Source organism: Tyto alba, unplaced genomic scaffold (genome assembly GCF_018691265.1).
Source record: "Tyto alba isolate M040663 unplaced genomic scaffold, T.alba_DEE_v4.0 Super-Scaffold_10, whole genome shotgun sequence".
Classification (NCBI taxonomy): domain Eukaryota; kingdom Metazoa; phylum Chordata; class Aves; order Strigiformes; family Tytonidae; genus Tyto; species Tyto alba.
This window is the reverse complement of record NW_024881262.1, coordinates 12120710-12145248: the sequence shown is the minus strand read 5'-3', so window position 1 is coordinate 12145248 and position 24539 is coordinate 12120710. Positions and strand designations below refer to the sequence as shown.

Sequence of the window (24539 nt, the reverse complement as noted above, 5' to 3'; positions counted from 1 at the left end):
CATCTTTTTGATTAACTTGTGTGCCTGGCACCTGGCCCGAAATGTTTTAACTATACTGGCCTCAAGTGTTTTAACTATATTCTGAATGTCCTGTTTTCCATTTCATAGGTGAGTGATGTGAATGATGACGTGAGGCGGGCAGCTGTTGAGTCACTTGGTTTCATTCTGTTCAGGTACTTCTGCAGCCTTCAATTTGATGTCTGTTACATTTTCAGGAAATGTGTATGCTATTGCTTTCCTCAGATGACTTAATTGCTAACTGAATGGAGGTTGAAAAGTCAAAAAATTGAGAGAGATTAAAACTTGGTTCAGAATTAGAAGCCTTCTTTAATGTTCAGCAGCTGCTTAATGAGCCTTTCTGTAGGTTTCCGGATTTACAGCTTAATTATCTGAATAGAGTTAGATGAAGTTGACAAATAGAATGAAAAATTAATACTTGCAGGATTGAGAGTTAATTAAAAATTAAATATACAGTGCTTGTGCCAGGCCTCTTAGAGGCAACAGTACTCGGACAAAAACGTCTTCCTAATTGTTATCTAGAATGTTCCTAGAGGTTGTAACTTTAATAAAAATAACCTCAAGAAGGACATTGAAATAGTCTTTGTTGCTTTTTAAGTATCCACTGTTAAACCCTGGCAGGTCACTGGGCTTATGTTGTGGTAGTGTAAGCCCATCACAAAACAGTCATGATATTTGCTTTGGTTCTCTAAAGTTAATTGTGTTGCTGAACTGGTATTTTGTAGTGCTCTGTCATGCTCTACAGCTGCGTAGGTAAGAGGTCTTGATTTTTTTTATTAGATTGGGGAATTAGAAGGCTTCCCAAGGACTACACCTCATCTGTTAATACAGTAATCTGTGTAATCCAAGCACTGTGAGCCAAGTTGCAGCCTCTGAGTGTGCCTGAGAGGAGGTAGTGCCTACTTGAGTCCAGGATTGTAATTTAAAAATCTGTTTGCATCTTCTTTGGGTTAGTGGCAGTCTGGAAATTCCTCCTAAAAAGCAGGATAAGAGGTTCTTAAAGCTGGTATTAAAAAACTGTGTTACCAATAGGAGCAGTCAGTTTGTCATTAACCAAGTTCTTCCTCACGTAGAAATTACTCTGCTCCATTCCATTTTATCTGAAACATATTCTGGCTGCAATTAAAAGTAGTTTACAAACAGAACTAAATCTCTCTGTGGGCAGCAGATGTCTCCCAAGAGCTTCTGCTCTGTTACTTTCAGTGAGCACAGATTGTTCCCTGCTGCATAGTGATCTGTGTCTCTCCTGAAACCAAAGGGTCTGTTAACTGGCTTCTGCATCTGTGTACAGAAGGAAAATTCTTTGCAGGCCTTGCATAGTTTCAGGCATCTTTTTTCCAAATAGGTTGCGACAAAGCACTTTTGATCTCTGATTTCAGTGTAATTTTTCTTTAGAACAAAAGTAAAACCTAATTGCACATTGATAACTCCTACCAAAATGAGAAGCTTTCGAGGCTCTGAGCTAAACCATTAACTTGTGCTGGCATCTTGTTGGAGACAAGATAGTTCTGGGCCTATTCTCTCCATATCCAGCAATTAGGAAATGAGTGACATCATCCATCATCTAAGACTCTTTCACCTGTTCCGCAGTAGTTCAGCTCTTACCCTGCCTCTTCCCTCTCTAGAGGGGTACAGTCCAAAACCTGATTGCACAATAGGAAGGAACATTTCCATATAAATTCCAGTGTCTACCTTACTTGGTAGCAGAGGACTAAAACTTTTTAGCTGATTATCACTGGCTTCTGGAGGCAAAAGGCTTGTGTTAGGCTCTTGTAGTTGCTAACACTTTTCACTTGATACCTTGGTTTGTCTAGCCCAGACCCCTGCATTCACATGGAGCAATGAAAGGGATTTTCTGCTTAGAGGGCCCCACAGATTCCCCCTCTACATTACTCTCTCTAATTATAAATCAAAAGCCGTATTTCAGTTCCTGGAAATAAATTGTCCACTGGTGTAGGGCTCTAGAAACTCATTTTACCTTTACCTTTCCTGTATGCTGAAACTTTCAGTTAGCACTAATTGTGTACTGTGGCCCATCTCAACACTGCAGGTGTGCAGAGACATAAAAAGCAAGTAGGCTATGAGTTTGTGGTATTTCATGATTAACATGACATCTCTTTCTTACGATTGTTGTTTGCTGAAGTCTAACTGGATTTACTTGTCTTAAAGGCCACTAGCAGTGTGCGAAGCCCCAGAAATTAATCATGTCTTAGGTGAAGGAACGTGACTGAAAGCTGCTCTGAGAAGAGGTCTTGTTGAATTCTTTGCATGTGGTTCCTGAAAGGGAACTGTCAGGACTGAAATAAGAGGATAGATTTGTTTAATGTGGTCTACATTTTTCTTGGGAAATTCATGCCATTACTGTAAGGTTGAACATGCTGGAGGTATAAGTTATCTGCTGGCTTGTATACAACAGCAGCAGGAGTATGCACAGACTTGTGCTTCTGTATGTTCATCCTATAGGAACAATAAAATCCATCTAGGGTGGAGGTTACACAGAGAGTGGTAATTTCCTTTAAAGTACCATTAGTGAACATGACAGAGCTCCGGACAGAGTTAGAGCCCACAAATTTACTTTGTGTCATAAATACATAGTTTGTTTTCTCCTTTTGTTACAGCTATCTGTGAATAAATGTTCTTCTTGAATATGAACTAAAAGTGTCATAAATGTCCCAAAGCTAGCTATTTTTAGGTAATAATGTTTGCATAGCAGAACATTCTGTAAGACTTTTCTGCCCTTGTTTACCTCTGTGAATCTTCCTTGCTAGCACATACATGCAACCCTGTGTACATTCAGAAGCACAGCTTGGTTTTTATGGTCTGAGTTAATGAAAGCAGCACAGTAACAGAGTAAAATGTGATAGACAGTAATGTAATAAAACATGACATTTAATTTTTAAAGCAACAAGGTTTTGCTTGAAGATTAACTTTTTTTCTTTAAGCACAGAAATTTTATTAGATTTTTTTTTTTGCACTTTTTAATTACTGGAAAAGTCTACAAAAGAATGTGTGTGGCTACTTCATCGTTCAAAATTCATGAATCAAAGTTTAGATAGGATGTTCTAGTATAGGTTATTAAGTTTTGCCTAAGAATTGCATGAATAAATTTTCTATTGTGTTGTGAAAGATACCAAATTACCCAGTTACACTGGTGAGTACTTTCCTTAGCATATAATTTCTTAAAAGAATTTATGTATTCCTTAACATACCACGTGAAAACAGTAGTTATGGCTCTCTTTAAATTAGTTGGGGGTTTTTGCAACTGCAATACTTTTTATCTTGTCAGATAACTTAAACTGTTAAAATGCACTTTCAGTTTTCTTCTTACATTCTTTTCCAAAGTCGTCTTTGTTGCCTGGAACAAATATGGAAAGTTGGTGAAAGTCTTGCTTCTGCAACAGGCTCACTAGCTATATTTGCTCAGCAAGTTGCGTGGTACTTGAGAGTAAGCCATGTAAGGAACACCTGATGGACTCTGCGGTGTTCAAGATGTCAGGATGGTGCGAGAGTTTTGAAGGGATTAGGGGAGCCGGGGTTAATGCTGCTATAGCAGTTACACACTTGGATGCACGCTTGCCTGACTGTGTGTCTGCAGGCAAGTTGCTGCAGGGAGCAAAGCAGTAGCAGTCATATTACCTGAGCTGCAGAATATGTTGTGGGGTCCTGTTCATATAGCACAATACTAACTTTCTTGTTCTATTCTCGGACTCTCTAAAGCTTTCCAGGGGGCCAGGTATGTAGAATTGAAGCTTGTTGACCAACAGCATTGCCGCTGTTGATTATGGTTTTGCTGACTGTTTAGAAGCAGTCTGTGGGTCTGCAGGCTGGGGATCAAAAGCACAACTTGATGACTGTAGGACTTGGTATGGCTTTTTTTCCCTCTCGGCTTAGTGCCTTACAGAAGTTAGGCATTAGTCATGTATTTTGTGACTGATCATTTTCATGCAACTATATTAAATTATCAGAAAGTGCTCCAGTGCAAGAGTTGGTTCAAAACTATGTCCTCCTTTCTTCCTCCTCACAACTACCAAGACAGTCAAAATAGTACAGCATAAAAGCCTGAGACATTTTACATCATCTCTCTTTTTAAAATTTACCAACTCTTACAGGAGACACTTTTAGGTAAAATGTCATTGTAAAAATGGTACAGAGACATAAATAAAGCTTGAGATGTTTGGAGGTAGCAGTGAGGATGCATGGCTGTACAAGTAGCTGTGTTGTGAAATAGCAAGAAAATAATTGATGTATTGACTTGGCTACTGTAACGTGTCTCTTTCTCCCAATCCTGATACTTTTGCTAGTGATTAACAGACAGCAAACTTACCTTATTGTTGATGTTTCTATTAGTCCTTTCTACTAAAGTGGTTTATAAAATATTTATCATGGCTGTTGTGAAAACAGCATTTAAGGTGCTTGTGATTTCTGGTCAGCGCTTTTTTAAAGGCTATTACAATGAGATGGAAAACATGATGAATTTAAAGTGTTTTACTTTTTAAAAATGGAAAGAGTTATTTTTATCTTTATTTTTACCACTTTAGATCGTGAATTGATCTTTGTTTATGTTGCAGAGTGAGATGTGATTGGTTTATGTAGTCAGCTTTATTTTTATATTGTTATATGTTAGAGCAATGCTGCAGTGTATCTAAACACTTTATATACAGAATGAGGTGGTAGATGTTTTAAAGATAAAACAAATCAGGTTCAGGAGAAGGCTTCAATGTGGGATGCAGCCATGCTTGAAAGCATGAAATCAAAAGGTTTAATGCTCTAGTAGCAGTTAAGTCCAGGGAAATAATAGCCACGGGGTAGTAGGACTTAAAGTTGTGGGATGCTGCTTCTGCCTTGGTGCAATGTTGCTGGGAAAAGGCTAAGGGCAGGAGAGGGAACAATGCAGCCTCTAGAGAGTCCCAAAAGGAAGATGTAGTCTTGGCTGATAAGTGTAGGCAATCCAAACATGGAGAACTCTGTATGGCTTATGTTCAGTTCTTCATTTTAGGATGATGCAAGTGAAATAGTAATGTTTCCTGCTTTTGTATTCTTTGTGTTTACATAGCCCTTGGTATTTTAACACTATATATTTGTTTTAAAGCAAACACAGATACTTGGATTTTGTTCCAGGAAGACTTGGACAGTTTGTTTTCTTTAACTCCTACAGCCTACCTTTATCCAGTAGGCAGATGGCAGATCTTCTGGGTAATTGAGTTTAAGGCTAACAATCACTCTCATGTGATCTGTACCAGTGACTTTTTCAGTGTATTAACTGTGAAAAAGAGGAATTTAGTGAAACATACCTGCTTGTTAATTCTTGTGTAGGAAAGATTAAAAGGGTTTTGTTTGCCCTCCAACCTGTTTTACCTTTGTCTTATTCTGTCTTCCTGGGGGAGGAGAATGAGGGTCCCTTTCAGTGAAAGGTTAATAGTAACAGAAATCTTAGTATAATCAGAAGAAGCCTTAGACTTTCACTGAAGTCTTTTTGGATTTGAAAATGCTTTTATCTCCAGGTATGAAAATGGAAACTGAGCTGTGTGTCTTCACTGATCAAACACTGAAGAATTCCCCTGGCATCTCTGACAAAACTAATCTAACTTCTAATGAAAACTGTAGCTGTACAATCAGATTGCACAAATATATTCATGGTTTCAAATGATACACTGTGACATCTTGCATTAATTCTTTCCCTGCTATTGTTCTATCTTTGTTCTAGACTATTGGTATGCATGAGATTTTTACTTACTTTGGAAAATAAGACTTAGAGCCTTATGTCACTTGGGAGCTTTTGAAAGTCTCAGCTAGAGTTAACTTCCTACTGTAATGTCTACACAGATAAATAAATTAATATGATTGGTTTAAATCTGAGTTTCTTCAGCCTAGCTTGTACCCTGCTGAAAACTCAAAAGTGTTCCTTCAGGAAGTCACTTGATCTTTAGGGCCTAAAAACACTGCCTACAGTGCCTATGATAAGCATATTAAGCTTATATATATAAAGATTTTCAGATCACTAAATCACAGTGTGTGTTAGAAGAGGGAGAGAAACCAGTCTAGTATGTTCCCACACAAACACCTAATTCCAGAAAAATATTTTCAGTTTCTCAAATTATATACACTAAGGCTTTTTAACTGAGTAACTAAACATTTTAAGCAGTGCAATTTCTAACTAGATTGGTTGTCTGCCCAAATTACTGAAGTTGCTTTAAAACTATTGTTCAGCAACTGAAGTTTCAAATTAAGTCATCAAAAATGCTGAGATTCTTCAAGCCATTAAATTAAGTCGATGAATTATTTTTTTTTTATGGCAAAAACTTCCTGTTGGAATTTATTAGGGACTGTTGATGTACATCTTGGAGAATAAAAGGCTCATTTGTTTTTCAGGGTTTAATGAATTAGAAAATGAATTGCTATCACTTGTCTAGAGCATTTGTAAAGAAGATCCTTCAGAGAGCAAAAACCTAATTTTCAAGAGCATGATGTTTTTCAGAGGTTGGAAAGGACCTTAATACCTGGATGCAAGTAATCTTAAATGTGGCTAGACAAAAAGGGTTTGATGTGAATTATTTTAAAAAAAGAGAAAAAATGGACATTTTCAGCAAGCCATCTTTACTATTTTTGTAACTAGCTTCCCATTTAAAAATGAAAGAAGCTTCCTCTCCTGTTCTGCAGAGCAAAAGCCTCTCTTTGCAACTGGAGAAAACAGAGTGTCTTATGGGAACGGACACTGACAGTGAACATCATGGTGTCAAATGCAAAGACAAAAATGTGGAAATTACTTCTCTCCTGATTTGTTTTTGCCATGTTCGTGGTTACTTAAAGAGCCAAAGGGGAAGTAAAACAAGGCGGGTGTCTCGTAGTTGTATGTAGGCATCTTTATCAATATGATGAAAGAAGTCTAATGTTTCATGGTAATATGAAATCAGTCCTGAGAACTGGCCAGAACTCCGGGACTCCTGGCTCCAGCTTGCAAGGCAGAGAGCCAGAAGAGCTCTGGTAAGCATGCTGCCTCTTCAGGCTCCAGTGTCCCAGGTTATTCAGTATGCCGTTACCAGGTTTACTGTGCTTGCACTTCTCTACCTTTTAAGGCTGATGTTACATATGACAGCCTAGGAAGAGATTTAGGGGAATAATGCTTTTGCTTTCTCATACTAGCTTGCAGTGCTGTGGATTTTTGCACAATAAGAAAATGGTGTGTGAAAATGACATTTTCTATGAAGCACCATAAAAAGTCAGTGTACCTCTTGTGTGCTAGTATACAGCTTTATAGCATCAGTCTCTCTTTTCAGTACCTTGACTTCTGCTTAACACTGGCTTTTTTTAACTGTATTTTGATGCATTTGAAAATTGATAGTAGTATGGCCAGGTGTGGTGTGGTTAGGAATAGTTTTATACCTGGAGAATACAAAGTAAGTGATGAGTGATTTTTTTGTGGCTGCCTAAAAGTTTTCTGATAGAATCTGAACTAAAGGCTTGCAGCTTATAGAACACTAGATGGTTTGGGACTGGCTTCACAAAAGGTGTTTTATATCACCACAGTTGAGATTAGCTGAATTTCTTGCTCCTCTGTTTCTTAGGGTGGCTGAAAGGTTGGGATTTTGCTTGGTTGGTTATGTCCGAGTTTTTTTGTTTTGTTTGAGTTTTTTTAAGCTATTCCCTTTATTTGCATTTCAAGGCTCTCATTCTGTTAGTCTTCAGATTCCACTGTTTTCTTCGCTGCAAGACTGTTGAGGTGGATGTATTTATATGTAGCCCTTATGTCCATATCTGTGCTGTAATTTTAATTAGATAGGCAGCCGGAACATTGAGTAAATATCTCCTAGTGTACTTTAAATAATTAAACAGCAAAAAAACCCCATACTTGTCCACTGTTCTTCTAAAATGTATTTCTTCCCATAGTGCGTGTATGTTGCACATCAGCTTTGACTTTTGTCTCTTGCTTCTCAAGTAGTTTAAAAATAAACTAATTATGTCAGCTAAAAGTTTCTGTGATGATGAGGAAAGCTGAAATAAGTAATTGCGTGAGTTGTTATTTTATAGCCATAGAGCTGGCCGGGTAGTTGGTTTGGCATGGGCCAGATTCTGAAAGAATTGAGAGCATTTCACTTAAGAGAAAGGACTGTCTTTTTTTTTTTTTTTTTTTTTTGTTAAATGGGAAGTGCATGACCCGTTTCTCCTGTAAAGAGGTCTTGTGTTCTGCTAGCAAATGACTGCAAAACTTTTATCAATTATTATTTAGGCTGTTATCTTTATGAAGGAAGCTGGAAGCAATAAAAATACTCTCATATTTTTACATGCTGGCTGTGAGATATTTTATGCGTTACTTAAAGGTGATGCTCATGGATGTAGTCCTGAGCCTCCTGTCTCACTTGTCAGCACCACACGAGCGGTGTTGTCCTTAGTTACCATACAACAAAGTTGTGCTTTCTTACAGTAGCTTGCAGTGACTCTCTTATTTTCAGTCATGTCTTGCTAATGAAGGCAATGTCTTTGTTCAAATCTGTTCTTGTAGATACAGTTGCTAAAACAAGATCTCTGCTCTCTGTTATTTTGTCTTTTTATTTCATAGTTCTGCATCTTCTCTTCATCTTTCTTCTCCCTCTCTCTTTATGCTTTCCAAGACTGTTACTTGAATTCTTAGATTGTTTGCTTTGTCAGTGGACAAGCAATTTCTTTTTGCATTTAGCGTGGTAAATGGAATATGCATGTTTTCTTGATGATGTGTTTCTGTCTGTGGAGGAATTTCCTTTCTCTATAGGAAGACTGGATATTTGGTTAGTCACTAGTCCTCTTGATTGAGTTTTGTTGTTGACTAAATTCAGTAACTGGGAACATGTTGAGCTGCTATTTACAGTTAGTAAAATTGAGAAATCTATGTGCTGGCTTGACAAAATACATGTTTCCTGGGTGAGGCTTTTTAAAGGATTGTTTCCTGTTGGTGGAGTCTAACCAACCACTGGTTACAAAGAGGCCTTGAAATCGTTCTCTGTGGGACACTTAGGGCAATTTACTCCTCGTGTCATTGCTGATTGCAGACTGACAGTTGTACAAGAACAGGGTCAGACAGAAGAGAACTAAGTTACCTCTTGCTTTTTCCAGGTGCTGTGAGCCAGCTGTGGTGTTGCTGCTGGAAAGGGAAAATTTAAGTTACTGAAAGTAGATGATTGCTGCCTGATGTATGAATGTCTTTTGTTTAATTTGCATTAATTTATTTGAGTAGCAAGAGAATTTTCAAAGACTTCTTGCTCTCTGGCTGCTGAGAAATAACCTCTCAAGAATGGTGCTGTGTTGTTTCCCTCTTGGTGTTCTCATGAAGGCTGGTTCCTGTATTGGAAATGATGTTTTAAATTTTTTTGTTGTGACTACTCTGTGTGTGGATGTGATTGCACTTTTACTCGGTTCCAGAGTGCTTGCTTTTGGTTAAATGAGACACTAGTCTGTGACATTTTCAACTATGTACCTGGAAGTTTTGGGGGGTTTTGGGTTTGTTTTATTCCTACTCCCTCCCCCCCTTGAGCTTCAAAGTAATTTAGGTCTTATTAAAGGCTTCTGATTCTCAAATATTTTTAGATGTAGGCATCCTTCACAGCTATAGCAATCCATCAATTCTACCTTTTAACTACAGGATCCTCTTAAACAAATTTTGATTAATGAAAGAGGAGTAAGAGCGGTTAGAGCTTATTCTAACTTAAGTGGCTAGTGACTATCACCAAAAAGGGGCGGAAGGAGACAACTTACTGGAAGTACCACAGTGGTATTTTTAATTCTTTCTCCTGGAACTCTCTGACAGTTGTTACATTAGGCTCTGTTTTGAACTTGCATATGTTTTAAATTAAATATATATAAATAAATGCTGGAAGGACATGTTATCTTTAGTACTTGCTGTTCTGCAGATAAAAAAATTGAAGCCTTTTGCTGTACATAATTTTAGTGTGTAAGTAAAGAGTTCTGAAAATGTTAAAAATGACAATAAAGCCTGAGCTGAAAATATTACTGTAAAGGGAAACTATAAAAAAAAAAAAATGGTGATCTGGCTGTTTTACTGTGAGAACTCCAATACTTTGGGTTAATCCAGTTTCCCTTCGTGAAGAGAGATGGTCTGGAACTGTCAGAAGCTCCTGGTTTCCCAGATGGTAGACTCTGGTAGTGTTTAGGGATTGTGAGGAGCTATTCTTTCTATGAATTTTGTGTTCTGATGGAAGACTTGAGCATGTTTGAGAGAGTGCAGATTGGGACCTCTAATTTTATGCCATTAGTCCAATTAAATTATTTTGAGCTAAACTAAACTGAGAATGTGTGCAGATCTAGATAGTACTGTTGTCTCTGCTGCCTCTCAAAATCTCTAATTTTCAAGTGAAATAGCTATTCTATCTGTGACTTTTCTACTTTGTGTGAACTATACTGGCTGAAGGAAGGCTTCCACTGAAGTTCCAATGGTATAAAAAAGGAAGTTTGTTCATATAAATTAAAGGGATGTTCCAGACGCTGCTTTACTTATGATCCTGTTTTACTCATGATCATTGATGTGGTATTGTCCTATTTTGGTTTAATGCTCTCATTTTCTTAGTATGAAATGAACAAAGGGCAGTTTTCTGTGACAAATCTGACAATACCAGGGTCATGTGTATGTGAGAGTAATGGAAATTGAATTCAGGTGGGTGAAAGATTGTGCCCACCCCTACAGTAAAACCACAAAGGGATCGTTTCAGCATATGGAATTTTCTTCTCACCCTGCTAAGAACCAGTTTTAACTCTTATGAAATGGGCACATACACCTTTTGGTCTCTGGGGGGAGTGATTCTGCTGGTCATATATGTACCCTCGGAGAACAAGAAAAGCTCATACTTGGATATGCAATCTCAGCAGATGAGTGTATCTGTAGGAGGCAATGTACTGAGCTTGTGTGCTGTGCTGTTACAGAGTGGAGGGGGATTTAAATTAAAACCAGCAAGCCTGTATCCCCCTGCTAATTTCATTAGAGAGCATCAACCTACAGTGTTCTGTCTTCTTGACAGTTGAATGTTAAAGTAGTGTTTGTACAGAGATGCTTTTCTTAGAAAAATGTACTTTGAAGAGACTGAAGATGATGACAACTGAAGTCAGATACTCAAACTGATTTAGCTTTTATTTATTTTCCTCTTCCAGTAGCCTACAGTTCTGCATTAGCCACTTATCATGGAATGAAGTTGTGGTTGCCACCATGGGGTTGCGGTTAAAGTAGAGGCGGCTTTGGAGGAGAGGAATTAATATAAATTTATAAGATACTGCTTGCATAAATAACAGAAAACAATAGTATTTATACCCTCTTATAGCATGGCTACCTAGAATAATACATATAGTAATACTATGATATGGACATGGCTGCCATTCTGCTATACGTAGCTGACTTGTTCTTCTGTTTTATCAACTTCATTCTCTGTGAGCAGCAATGTATCCAGCAGAATGGCTGATGATGCTTGAATGGGTGAGCTCCTCAGCTTCATTGGGCTCTGATACATAATGGGGTTAATCCCATTTCTCATCCCATGCATGACAAAGAGCTTTGAATTTTCCGCCACAGAGCTTCTGAAAGAGATTCTGCTGGAGCCCCCCCGAAGGGCCTTAATAGGCTTTGTGGTCCAATAGTTGCAAGTGATATACCTGCTGAAAGCCTCCCTAAATGTTTTATTGAAGAGTGTATAGACAAGAGGGTTCACTCCTGAGGATACATATCCTATCCAAACAAATATCTCCATAAGCTTTTGAAAAACCTCCTTGTTGCAGGAGTTGCACAGAACTGAACTTATGTTTGTTATGAAGAATGGGCACCACATCAACAAGAAAAGAAGAAATACAATCCCCAGAACTTTTGACGCCCTTTGTTCGTTGGTTATTGTTTGCATGGACTTCCTCCCAATTGTAGACGTTCTGCAGATAGGCATGTCATTGGACAAAGTCTTGTCCTTTCTGGAGCCATTTAGCATGGCCACCTTTTCTGGTGAGGAGGCAGGTGTTGTGTCACGCTGAAATACTGTGGACACTGTTGACCAAGTGAAACGCTGAGGTGGCTTGTTGATCAAGTAGGCCTTCTTGCGTAGCACTTGGATCGTAAGAAAATAAGTGACTATCATGATAGTGAGGGGAATGAAGAATGCAGCCACTGATCCATACAGAATGAAGTCATGAAAACGATCAGGCATGAGGACACAGGTGATGTTTGTAGAGTTGCCGTTTCCATCTTCAATGCCTCTGATAGGGATCGGAATAGCGATGCCTACAGGAGAAAAAACAAGTACTTCAGTATATGGTAATTGTTTGCAATCTTTTTTTGGGGCCTGAAGCCTCATGATCTCTAAAGAAAGGTAGTTCCTGAGCTCCGGAGCAGACATAAGGTGACAGAGAATGTGAATTGTTGAGAGAATCACATGGGTAATTGGGCAAATAGTATTTTGTAAGACTTGGCAAGCTCAGGTTTAACAGAGTACCCTTTCTAAGTAGATTGGGCCTAACTCTGAGTGATTGAGGAAGCAGTACAGAGTTGCCAACTTCTCAAGTGTGAAACACATGAATTGCTTTGACTCCAGTTGTTAGAGTTAGCATGGCTTTTCCTCCAGTGAAATGTGTTTCCCTAATGCTGTCTGCCTTTTTTTTTCCTTGGGGTAACCTTTGCACTTTCTGAAAGGCAGTTCTGTAAATACATAAATCTTGTCTTTCCTTCTTATCTTAACCACATCAAGTGACTGAACACAGCTGATTTTTTTCACCGTGCTTGACTCTTTCATATATACAAGTAGTTAACTAGTTGCCAGAATTATGCTGTGTGTGTTTGAGATGGATTTGTTGTTTAAAGTCTCTTGCATATTTAAGAGTGTTTAAATGAGGATAGCTAGCTCTGTAATTCACCACTCGTTTAAAAAAAATGTTAGCAGTCTTGTCTTTTAAATGAATTTTTTATAACCACTAAATTACAGTCAGCACTTCATTTGCTAGCAGTCTGACATTACAACAAAAACAACAGGTTCCTTGCTGTCTGGTGAAGGTTATTTGTGCCATGTTTCCTGATACCACTTAATGAGATCTAGGGATTTACTGTATTCCTCTGCTTATTGAAGTTGGTTGAAGGCAGCAAGAGCAAAATGGTTTACCTTTCAGACACTTGATCCCTCTCTTAATAAGAGGCACACCTTCAGATACAGCAAACATTTAAAATGAGGATTGAACCAAATTAACCTTTGATTTGGAGAACCTTGGCTCAGCTACAGAGAACTTTTGTGTTAGATAAAAAAGAAATGAAAAAGTACGGCACTGATTAATAACAATAAATCAGGCATTAAAAGGTCAGCTTGTAAGTGTCTAGTCATTCTAACAGTTTCCTTTTTTTGTGATAAAATAGAGATAGCATCTTTTCTCCTATTATAACTGCTCTTCCAGCATTTTTTTCAAGTTGGAATTTTTGGGTTTGGGCATGTATGCCTCCACCAAGAAGGTGAATGTACCCATTCTCCTAGGCATCATTGGCTTTAATAATCCAAAATAATTTTGTTCTTCCTCTTGCACACAGAGCATATAGTACTATGCCTATGGCTGCCTGCAACATGCATTAAGTTATTTGAATTAAATGTTTTTACCTCCTTAGCTCATTTAACAGATTTAGTTTTTTAAGCATTAAAGACAGGTAAGGTGCCACAGGCACATCACAGAGGTGCTGATATCATAAAAGTTTATACATTAGCATTCTTTATATAAATGGTTCAGATTTTTTTGGTTTTGCGGTTTTTTTTGGTCGTTTGGGGTTGGGGTTTTTTTGTTTTGTTGTTTTTGGTTTTTTGTTTTTTTCATTTGTTTGGTTTGTGGTTTTGTTTTTTTTTTCTTTTGCTTAGAGGTTAGTCTTTCTGTATGCTATATTCCCAGTGCATCTCTGTCTTCAGTGTGAATGTTACCATGTTACCAGCCACTCGTTTATCTTTCAGTCTTTGATGTAATTAACCTTTTTTACTTCATGGGACAATTCTAAGGCATGGATTTTAGCAGCATCTACTCAAGGCTTAAAATTGTGTTTGGGGCAGAATATACTACCACAGGAACATGAAATATTGCTTTCCCAGGAGACATGCTATAGATGCAGATACTGTCTTCTGATTTTTGGATGTTTGGGACCGTGAAGAAAAGTGATGATTACCCCATGTCCATGTTTGCCCTTTCTGGTAAGCCTGATAAGGAGCACCAGTTCAGGCAGATTTGTGATGTAGTTATATATGATCCAAGTTGTCTAATCAATAGTACTTGGTCAAATTTTCTGTTTTGCCCAGCTTTCACCTATTGTTTTGGACATGAAAACCTTCTGCATTCCAGCCTCCAAGTCTCACATACCTATTGAAATGAGCCAAACCACGATGATTTTGATGATTGTTGTAGCCCATGAATTGTACTGACTAGCCTGGATTGGCTTTTTAATTGCAATATAGCGGTCTAGTGAGATGGCACAGAGGTGCATGATGGAAGCTGTGGAAAAGAGGACATCGAGGAACAGCCAAATAGGACACAAGGCAGTTGGAAAAGGCCAGGCATTGTCTGAAAGAGAACAGAAAACGCATTAGAATCTATGTTTTTTGAGAGTTTTCAGTGTGTGGTTTTCCCTTGGCATCAGTACCTTTGAGAAGTTCACAATACTGTAAGAACTGAGCGTTGACATTGCCTCAGCTGGATTCTGTCTTATGTTGTAGTTAGCTCCTAACTGGCATGGTTGCTGCCATCATATTATCAGACTGTGTGTTACAAACCTCTTGCTATCTTTTTGTCCTTTTTAGATCATAAACCCTTTGTGGCAAGGACTCTGGATAAAACAGTTTTTAAAAAATGGGCCGTGACTGTGCTTGGTCCTTGTGCCCTGCTGTTAAATGATCATTTTCAGCTATGTCTCCTTGATAGTCCTATGATTCAAGTTTGTATTAAATGGGGGAGATAACGATTCATAACCAATGTATTAGTCAATCACTGCAGAACCATGGTTGAATCTTAGTGGTGATCTTGAAGAATATAGTTCACGCTGTTTTAAAATTATAGTGTCACTTCACCAGATACAGTTGAGCACTAATGTGGCAAAGCAGGGCTCTTCTGTCTCAGTAATGATTTTATAAAAATTGAGGGGCTTTCATGCATGCTTTTAAGGGGAAGAAAAAAAAGTCTAGGACCCTGTTTCATACAGTAGTTACCAGTCTTTAATGTTAATCTTTATAGCAAACATAGGGCCTGTCAACTGCATTATATCCAAGATAAAGGTTTTGTAGTGTTCAGCTTTCCAAAAGGCTGGTATTTTTGAGAGCTGAGTCTCCCCTATCAATGTTTACAACACCAAACTGAATAAACTTTAATGAAACTCATCTATTTTTTTCTGAACTGCTTTATTTTCACTTGCAAGTATTTTGTATTGCAATCCAGTGCTAGCAGTGTTCAATTTGAGGTGCACCTTAGTGTTGTGTGTCTATAAGAATGGCCTGTAGTCCTAGGAAAGAATATGTGAACACAGAAGGGTTTTTTTTATTTCTAATGGTAGAAGTTGATCTATTAAATTCTCCTTCCTTATAAAATTCAGCTGTACTCAATCAGTAGGCACATTAATAGTTTTGCCAGAGAAATCAGTTCTTCACTGAATGACAATTAAGGAAAAAAAAAAGACATCTCTAACAAATCAGATTGGTTTTAATTTCCTTGCTCTGAATAAATAGATCTGTGTGCTGTGAATGCCAAATAAGCTAGACAGTCGTAATGCCCAGTCTTATCAATGTGTTAATGTTGCAGTAGTTTGAGTTTAAAACATTTTTTTCATAATATGATTTATAGACAGAAATTATAATAGTGCTGCCTTGACTTGAATTATAAGCTCCAGAGGGCAGAAAAATTTATTAAGTCAGACATAGTACGCACTTGTCCGTACTCTTACCTAAGTTGGGAAACCTCGCCTGTTAAACAAAGAGAATGGATGGATGGAGCCCTGAACCTCACCTCACCCATCCCCAGAGCAGTGAGGGATGATGTAGGCAGTGAGGCAGAAGGGAGAGAGGCGGTCTATTTTCAAATCATTAACTAGTAAATTTTAGTATCTAACTGCATATTTCCTAAAATAGATATCATAGTTGAAATTACGTTTCAAAAAAATTACTCTGTCCGGCAGGTATGAGAAGGTTGTAATTAGTATGTTATGAAATGTTTACTCGTATTTAACTTTTCTATCTACACTCTCAGCTAGTAGTAAGGTATGGTGCCTCTCTGAAGGGGAAAAAAAAAAAAAAAAGGAAAACCCAAGTGTCTTGTGGCCCATGTAACCAGCTGTTAAAAAACAAAACAAAACAAAAAACAAACAAAAACCAAACAAACAAGAAAAAAAAAAACAAAAAAAAACCAAACAAAAATAAACAATAAAAAACCACAAAAAAAAAAGCAGTTAAAAGAAATAATTTATTTGATGGGCTTTAAATGTTTTTGCTCACTCCAGAAAGGTAAGGCGGCTACTTTTGACTCTGTGATGAAGGATTAGTTCAGATAAAATGTGAACAATGGAAAGTGTATTCTACATCTTGAAGGATGACAGGTAACACAGCTGGATTTCAAGTGAGCAGCTAATGCTTCTGTTGGAGAGTGCTTACATGCTCTCTGGATTATAACTGCTTTGCTTTCTGGAGCGTTGCACTGTGATAAATTCTTTCCTTTTGTAGTTAATTTACTTTTTGCAGAATAAACACCTCAAATATTTTGTAAGAAAAAGCTTTCTTCCTTCGTTTAAATATAGATGCATTTAAACAGCTATCTGATGGAAAGCAACCTTGTACATTTTTGAGTTGTAAGAGCTTTTGTTAATTGATAAGTGTAACTGAACAGAGAAAGCTTTGTCTTTGTCTTGTTTTGAGCTGGGTGCAGAAGGCAGCAAGTTATCACATTCATGATTATAGCATTATGCACTAAAATATTTGAATGTATGAGATGATGTTTTTTATCCAGACGAAATCAGACTAGACTTTAAATGTAGCAGCTGATAAGAATTGAAGAATATGGTTATTATTTAAACAAAACTAATATTGTGAAACTGATATCTTAAAGTCCAGAGGAGTCATGTAGTTGTCTAGAATTCATACTGTGTTATATTTTGCTTTTATTTATTTTGAATTGTTAGTTACACCTGTGTTAGAAGCACTCTACCTAGTGTTTGAGACAGCACAAAATCTCAACCCAGAGCATTCCTGGTGGTGGTGGTCTGTTATCACTATTGGCCTATTCTCTTAGTTTAGGAGTAGGGAAAAGATGGAATATTAATTTCCACTCAGGACTCAGAAAGTATCGCTGACCCTTGGACATGATTGTGACTTGCTTTGTTGTCTTGCTTTATAATTCAGACTGAAGGTAAAATGAGTATGTCCTGCCAAGCGATGATATGAAGCCATTAGCAGGTCATGTTTAGTTTAGATTGTTGGAAGTTCTGATTCTTCTAGAATAGATCCACACTGTTGGAGCAGACCATAGCGTTTACTGGGCTGACTGATATTTTCCACTTTCTTTTTCCTTGAGAGTTAAAATGCTGATTTGAAGAAGCTAGTAGATTGGATTTCTAATTTATTTTTTTTTTTAAAGCCTGGATTACCTGATAAATGTGCCTGCCTGAAAACTTGTCTGTTTTTACCAACTGTCAGGAGGTATAAGATAGAAAGGTATTCCTCCTTCCTACAAACCTTGCCTCAAATCCTCCCAGCAGTGCTGCTGTTACAGATCATTTTCCTTATTTTGAGTCAATACAACATAAAATACATGTTTTAAGATTTGTCTTGCATCGTAACAGAAGATGAGCTTTTACCACAACTGTCTACCCTTGATTAATCTTAAGCAAAGCTTTATTTATATGAAATACCTTGGAAATGTGTAATCCTTAAAACAAAGTACAGTATAGAAGAGCTGCTCTTGCTATAAGCCACAATGTTTTTTGAAAGCTTGGGAGAAAGCTCTGCTTGTGTACATGTGTAAGCATGATTAAGAGAGATCTTTAAATTGACTTGGAAACTGTTCTGCTATAGGGACTGCTGAAACGTGTTGCCTGTAAAGGGGTTTGTTGCTGTTGGATAACGATGCTTTTACTGAGATGCAAATGGGATTGTTTTTAATCACCAGCTGATTTAAGCCTAGGCTTCAATCTTCAAACTGGTGTGCATGTGTCTGCAGTCTGCATGTAGGGTGTTCACCCTTCTGTCAGTATTTAGCTTTGCAGATTGCACGGCCTGGTGTTTCCAGGCTGCTCTCTTGCTGTTTCACCCCTGTGGATGCCTGCCTTTATTTCTCTGCTACAACTACAGCTTCAATAGTAGTTGTTCACTGTCATGTAGGTTTTTTTAATTTAGCCAAAGCAATTTTTTTTTTGTTACTTTTTTTTTTTTTCTTTAATTAGAATTGCTTTGTGAGGAATAAACCTTTGCTTTCTTACTTATCTTTAAATAGAAATTTTGGAAAGTAGCCTTCAATTAAAGCAGTTTTCTCTGGTAGTCTGCACAAGCAAAAAAGGAAGATTTGCTGTGGCTCATCAATAATGAGGGAAAACTAAGACGATTTCTTGTCATAGATTTTAAAAATAATGGTTTGCAGCCTAGGATGATCAGCATTACCTTCTGATTTTTAAGTGGATGAATATCAGGAATGGAGATTATATTTTAAAGGATGGTATATGCACTGTCTCCAAATAACCCAGTGCCCACCGAGCTGTGGACAACAGACTTCTTCCAGCTGTAGACTTTGCAAATAAGAGGATCTCTCAAGTTTATTAGTGAATTTCGCTATCTGATGAATAACAACATTTTTGCTTTCTTTCAGTAGTTCTGAGCGTTAGAAACTTGGATGACTCTTTTGAAAGCTAGAGTTCAGAGAATGCAATTATTTCCTAAGATGCCCTCCTTTTTTGGAAGAAATTAGAAGAATTTAGCAAGCAATAAAAGCAACGAACTGTTTGTATATTCTGACACTCACACTCCTGAATTAAAATTGCATATATATATTTGTACCAGAGTACATTTTGATCGCTCTGCTGAGAAATAATCTGCTTCCCATGGCATTATACCTGCAAGCGAGTTACAGGTTTATTTATTTATTTTTAAAAGGGGCAGTTCTTTATTATAGAGTCTATTAATGAAGATTTTTCTGTAAGCATAGTGTCAGGGCACGGAGCCAATATCTGTAGTAGTTTTTGAAATAAAATGCTCTGTGACACATTAGTTTTTATAGTCAGGATCATTTAATGTGACTGCACTTTAGTTTACACCTTTTCCCTCAAATACTCTACACATAATTAGATATCAGTCCTAAATCAGAAGCATAATATTTGTATTCTGTATCTAGAAGCTGCACCCAGCTACTTCATTATTATGGAAACATTCCTGTGTGGAAGTGCCAGGAGGCTCGATTTAATTGGCTCTCTGGCTATCAGTGATTATTCTAGGTTCAAGTAGTTATCTGGCTAATGTAGCTTCAAGATTTAGACTTGTTATGCATTTAAATGTCTGTTCTAGCTTCATTCCAGTAACTACTCATGTTTTGCTCATGCTTTGAACTTCTGTAAACACCTCAGCATCTTCTGGTTGGTGAAGAGGCAAAGCAGTTTTTTCTGGTTGGCTGCCAAAGACAGACTTGTATGCAAGAAATTTCAATTTTAACCACTGCTATGTGGAAGGCTGGTCAAAGCCTTACTTAGTTAATTATAACTAATTTGGCTACTTTCTTGTAAGTTTCCTGCAACATGAAAGATGCTTTTGCTTATCTTATAAATAAAGATTCCTAGCATGCTTTAAACTGTTGTAACCAGGTTTTAGCACTGGATTAATTGAGGGATTAAGGAGCAATAGTCTCTTTATAAAGTTAAAAAGAAAAGATTTATTAGTCTAGCAAAATGAAAAAAAAAAAAAATCCAAACCAAAAGAACTCCACCACCACTAAAAAACAACTCCACAAAATCTAGAACTTGCCTTCCCTTTGTTTTGATTGCTAGTCCAGTGCTAGTACTTTATATGGTTAGTAGTTAGTAGGAACTAAGCAGTTACAGTATCTGTGTGTAAGTATGGATATACATATCTGTTTCTTTCTTCTACACACACGTGAACATACATGACATACCAAGGGGTTTTATGAGTGATTGTGGGGTTTTTCCAGTTAGAAATCACAGTCTTGGTCGTGTACATTTGTTTTTCTTTTTATAAACTGTTGCTTGAAAAAAGATCTCAACACTGAATTCTGACCTCCGATTCATACTTCTGTTTAGGGAGAAGCAGTCCATAATATACAGACATTCAGTCTCAAGGCATTCAGTGAATAAACACATTTGTTAATAAAGTGATACCAGTCTTCTGCAGCAAACAAAAGCTACTGATGGCCTTTCTGAAATAAAGTTTATGACTGTGTTTGCTTGTTGCTCAGGCGACTCTTAGAGATTTAGCATAGGTAAAAATGAGCCTTCCATAATCTAGGGCCTAGTGGTATTTATACCTTAAAGATAACTGTGTAAATTCCTAAGTTTACTGAAAAACCTGTCTTGTTGATTTTTTTTTTCCCATTTGTTTGATATGAAAATAGACCATTTAAAATATATTCTTAAAGAAACTTTAGGAGTAAAAGAGGGAGCCATTCCCATGGAGCTGCCTCTGATTAATTGTCAAAAGCAGTATCTGAAATAAAGCGGGGCATGAGAGAATACGAAAAAGTCATGCTTGTTCTCAAACAACTAACCAGAAAGAAAATGTCACACCCAATGTATGTTCATGTAAAAAATACCTATTTTAATCCACATGAACCAGACTACATGAATAAATCTGAGTCTCAAACATTAGATACGCAGATTGAGGCTTCCTTGGTTTGACAGATTAGTTAATTCCTTGTGGTGCTTTATGGACCTGCTGCTTTTCCCAGGGTGGGAGAAAATCAGTTTCTTTGAAACTGGTACCGGTAAAGTTTGTTGTCACTGATGGTGCCAGGGATCATCTCTGATTGCTGATGGAGTGTGGAGTCAATATTAAGGTAAAATCAGGTGCCTGACTCCTAGAAAGTTCAAAACATGTTCAGTGTACTGAACAGATACCTAGTCTTCATTTCACATTTGTTAAGAGAAGACTGCCTGCAATTAGTGTAATATCTAATAGAAAAGATGCCAATGCTGTGCTGCTGTTGTTAAAAGTAATATTACTCTGTACAAAATGTAATTTCCCATGTCCAGCTCCAGTTTAGTTTCAATTCTAAGTCTTGGGTGATTTTTTTTTAATGGTTTTTTCAAAGGAAAGAATATGCACAGTGGGTATACTTCCCATAAAGACAATAAGCTGTATTAAGGTGAGAAGGAGAGATTTAGCAGCCCTTGTTCAAGTGATTTTAAAAATTGCAATGGTGAAAACCAAACAGTTTTTCTGTTTAAATTAGACCTCTCCAAATTGTAACCTGTATGCTAGCCTGATGAAACAAAAGTATTTGTACTTACCAAATAATATTATGAGAAGGGCTATCGGCATCACAAACAGACCTACGAGCAAGTCTGCCACCGCCAAGGATGTCAAAAAGTAGTTGGTAGCATATTGCAACTTTTTCTCCAGAGACACAGCCAGTATGACGAGTATGTTCCCCCCAATGGTGGGGATTATCACCAGGAGGATCAGTAAAGCTGCCCAACGCACTTTGTTTCCTTGTTCGTCACTTGGGTAGTCCTGCTTGGGTTCTCCTGTTACTGAGAGAGGCGACAAAGATCCATTGCCAACTCCAGACCCATTCAAGATATGTAAAGGATAGGACATTTTTGTGTCCAGCAGAATGTATTCAGGAGCTGTATTTCGCGCAGGAATTGTGTACGGTGCGAGAGTTCACTGTTCCTCTGTGATCCAGGATGGTCCTGAAGAAAGGCCAGCATGGTCAGTATGGTAAACTGGTCATCTGCTATTTTGAGATACAGTAACCATGTCCGAGCTGATGTCCAATTTTTTTATCCTGTGCCTTGCTGGGTGCAATCAGATCTTAAAAATGAAAGTCCTGTCTTGTATCCATCTCTGGTTGGTAGGGCTCAGTGGTCTGGTTTCCCCTTTATAGCAAGGTTCAGGTTTCAGAAGATTACAGGAGACAATTCAATAGCTGTGAAAAGTAAGCAGTGCGTTAGCTGCTTTTTTCTTTTATTTTATTTCTATAGCAGTAAAAAGTGCTAAGATTAATTTGGATGCCAAATGGTTTCCTTTAGATATGGTGTACATAGATTTGTTCTTTGTAAGTACGAACTGATGCAAAGGCAGATGCTTGCGTTGTGGATATGCAACTCCTCCTCTCCCGAGTGTCTAGTCTCCAGCAGCGTGTGCGTAGGCAGACAGCAGTTCCCATCTTTCCCCTTATTAAGAATACTATTTCTCCACAGAGGGTCACCCCAAAAATATCTTCAGAAATCATGTATGAGGTTTCCGTTTTAAATTAAGAACTGTAGACATTATCAGGTGAGGGTCAGGAAGCTGTAGACAATAAAACACTGGTGACAGTCTCAAGGGAACCGTAAAGATTTATGGAACTGAGACCTCTAAATTTACCCATTACTTGGAAGGGGGGGGTGAGTAAACTCCTTATTTTTGTAATCTGAGCAGGGCTTTTATTAAGCACAGCTTTTTCTCTCCCTCTCTCTTTTTCTGTCTCTCTCAACTCTGCTGAAGGCTTAACGCTTACATTTCCCCCTTGAAGCAGAGACGAAAACAGCTGCCACGGCATTAAGCTGAAAGTATGCTCAGTTACTGGAAAGATTTTATGTGTTGCAATTTTCAGGTGAAGAAAGCCTTACCTCTTTCTCATGCATTTTAGTAAGGTCCACTTTGCATCCAGGAAGATCCTTTGTAATCTTCTTTTTCATCACATGGTGGATTTTAAGATAAGATTTTTCACTACTCTCTGGAAAACAAGTTGTTAATTTGGTTTTGTTTTTTATAATGTTTCTAAACCTTGTTTCTCTGCTTTTGTTTATCATTTGTGTTTCCTCTAATACCAAGATTAAGAATTTCTATTTTGGGAAAACTGTATTTCTTACCCAGGTATTTTCCTCCAACTCTTGAGTTGAGGAGAAGATTCATTCTTGTCACATTTTAAAAAATGTAGAAATAAGGTTGTGTTCTTTTTCTGCTGTTGTTTCTCTTCCATTCTTTTGATGATTTTACTTCGGTGATTAGCAGAGTGTATGTGCAGTTTTCTCTTGGTTCATTAGCAAAGCTCGCAGTCTGCTGCTACCCTTGTTTGTTGATAGACTCATTCCAGTGTATCCAGCTTTAGTGCTTGAAAAGCAGGGACGAAAATGAGCGGGGGTTTGCCTGGAAAAGAGCCAGAGAGGGTTAATTGATTCAGTGTTCCAGTACTGTAAAGTGTGCTCCTTGTAGCTGCATCAGGATGTGCAGATCCTGTAAACGACCCTTCACGCTCCAATATTGTAGCTCTATGCGCCATAGCCGTGTATGCCTGCGCGCCTGCTCGCTCTCTGGATGGAAGCACGGTTAACCCTACAAAGTTCTGCTGCCCTGCAAACACTCCAGGTTTTTTTTCTTGACTCACAATGGTATTGTCCAGCACACTATTTTAAATGTGTGCACTGTTACTTTAAATCTTTCTTCATGCAGCTGCTTTTTATTATGAGTGTTCTCTTTTGTTACCTTCCAACTTTCAGGCAGATGTGTGTGTGTCTTATAGCTCCACATAAAATGGAAATAGAGTTCACTTCCAGGGACATCAGCTGGACAAGTGTGTAACAAAGTCCTTGAGTTTAAGGCCAGAAGAGACCATGAGATCATGATCTGAATCCCTGTGTGTCACCAGCCATTACATTCCATGAATTGCTAGTGCTTACCAGGCTTGAGCTGGGAATCTGGTCCTCAGTGGACTGTGAATCAATTTATATTTGTTTTTTAAAAATTTTAAAAACATTTGTGTCTTTAGGATACATCTACTTTGGGGCCAAAGAGAGAAAACTGCTGCCAGAAATTAATAGAAATACTTGACTTAGTGTGTTCAGATCATACAGAATTCCAGCAAAGTAGTTTTTACTTGTTCCTTATTTTTCCTGCTTAAAGGAAACCTTCAGTAAGATTCCGTGCTGTATTCATTTGCAATTGACTTTTGATACCTTTATTCTTCAGAAAAATATGTATTAGGAAATAAAGATTAATCCACCAATGGTATTTGTTTCCTTACCTGACCACCTCCTCATTGTCACTCTGACAGTACTGAGAGAGCAGAGCACATGAAAACTTACAAAACCCAGAAATCAAGAGATGACAGTACTGCATTGGGCTAATGAGCATTCAGATTCAGTTTTCCTTAAGCTCAACTATATCTAATCAACTTCTGTTTTATTTTATAAATCTTTAAGGCTCTCCTGGCATTAATCTAACTGCACTTGAAGTCTTTACCAAAATTTCTGTTGGATTAAACACAGCCAGTGTTCACTCTTTCTGATTGTACAGATGAAGCTTGTTTTCCTTCATCATTGACACTTGAGCTTTTTTTTTCCTTGTTGAAAGGAGGCTGGAATTATTACC

The 24539-nt window shown here is 37.7% G+C and overlaps 2 protein-coding genes across 6 annotated transcripts in view; one reads left to right on the top strand and one right to left on the bottom strand.

The window, feature by feature from the left end:
* Window positions 1-24539, top strand: part of PSMD1 (proteasome 26S subunit, non-ATPase 1) — a 75798-nt gene that overhangs the window by 18246 nt on the left and 33013 nt on the right. The window contains exon 16 of the mRNA XM_042795982.1: window positions 109-173. Coding sequence (XP_042651916.1) covers window positions 109-173 — 65 coding nt within the window. The remainder of the gene's footprint in view (window positions 1-108; window positions 174-24539) is intronic.
* HTR2B (5-hydroxytryptamine receptor 2B) lies at window positions 11103-23694 on the bottom strand. Of its 5 annotated transcripts, none has more exons than XM_032982393.2 (4): window positions 23655-23694; window positions 21473-23318; window positions 14353-14553; window positions 11103-12256 (listed from the first exon to the last, which is right to left on the bottom strand). In XM_032982393.2, exons 2-4 carry the CDS (start codon window positions 21780-21782, stop codon window positions 11376-11378), a joined length of 1392 nt encoding a protein of 463 aa, XP_032838284.2. In that variant the 5' UTR covers window positions 21783-23318; window positions 23655-23694; the 3' UTR covers window positions 11103-11375. The 5 variants fall into 5 exon arrangements, with proteins under 5 accessions (XP_032838284.2, XP_032838285.2, XP_009974222.3 ...); XM_032982394.2 differs by lacking the exon at window positions 23655-23694 and having other exon boundaries at window positions 21473-22478; window positions 22799-23417; XM_009975920.3 differs by lacking the exon at window positions 23655-23694 and having other exon boundaries at window positions 21473-22113; window positions 22799-23417.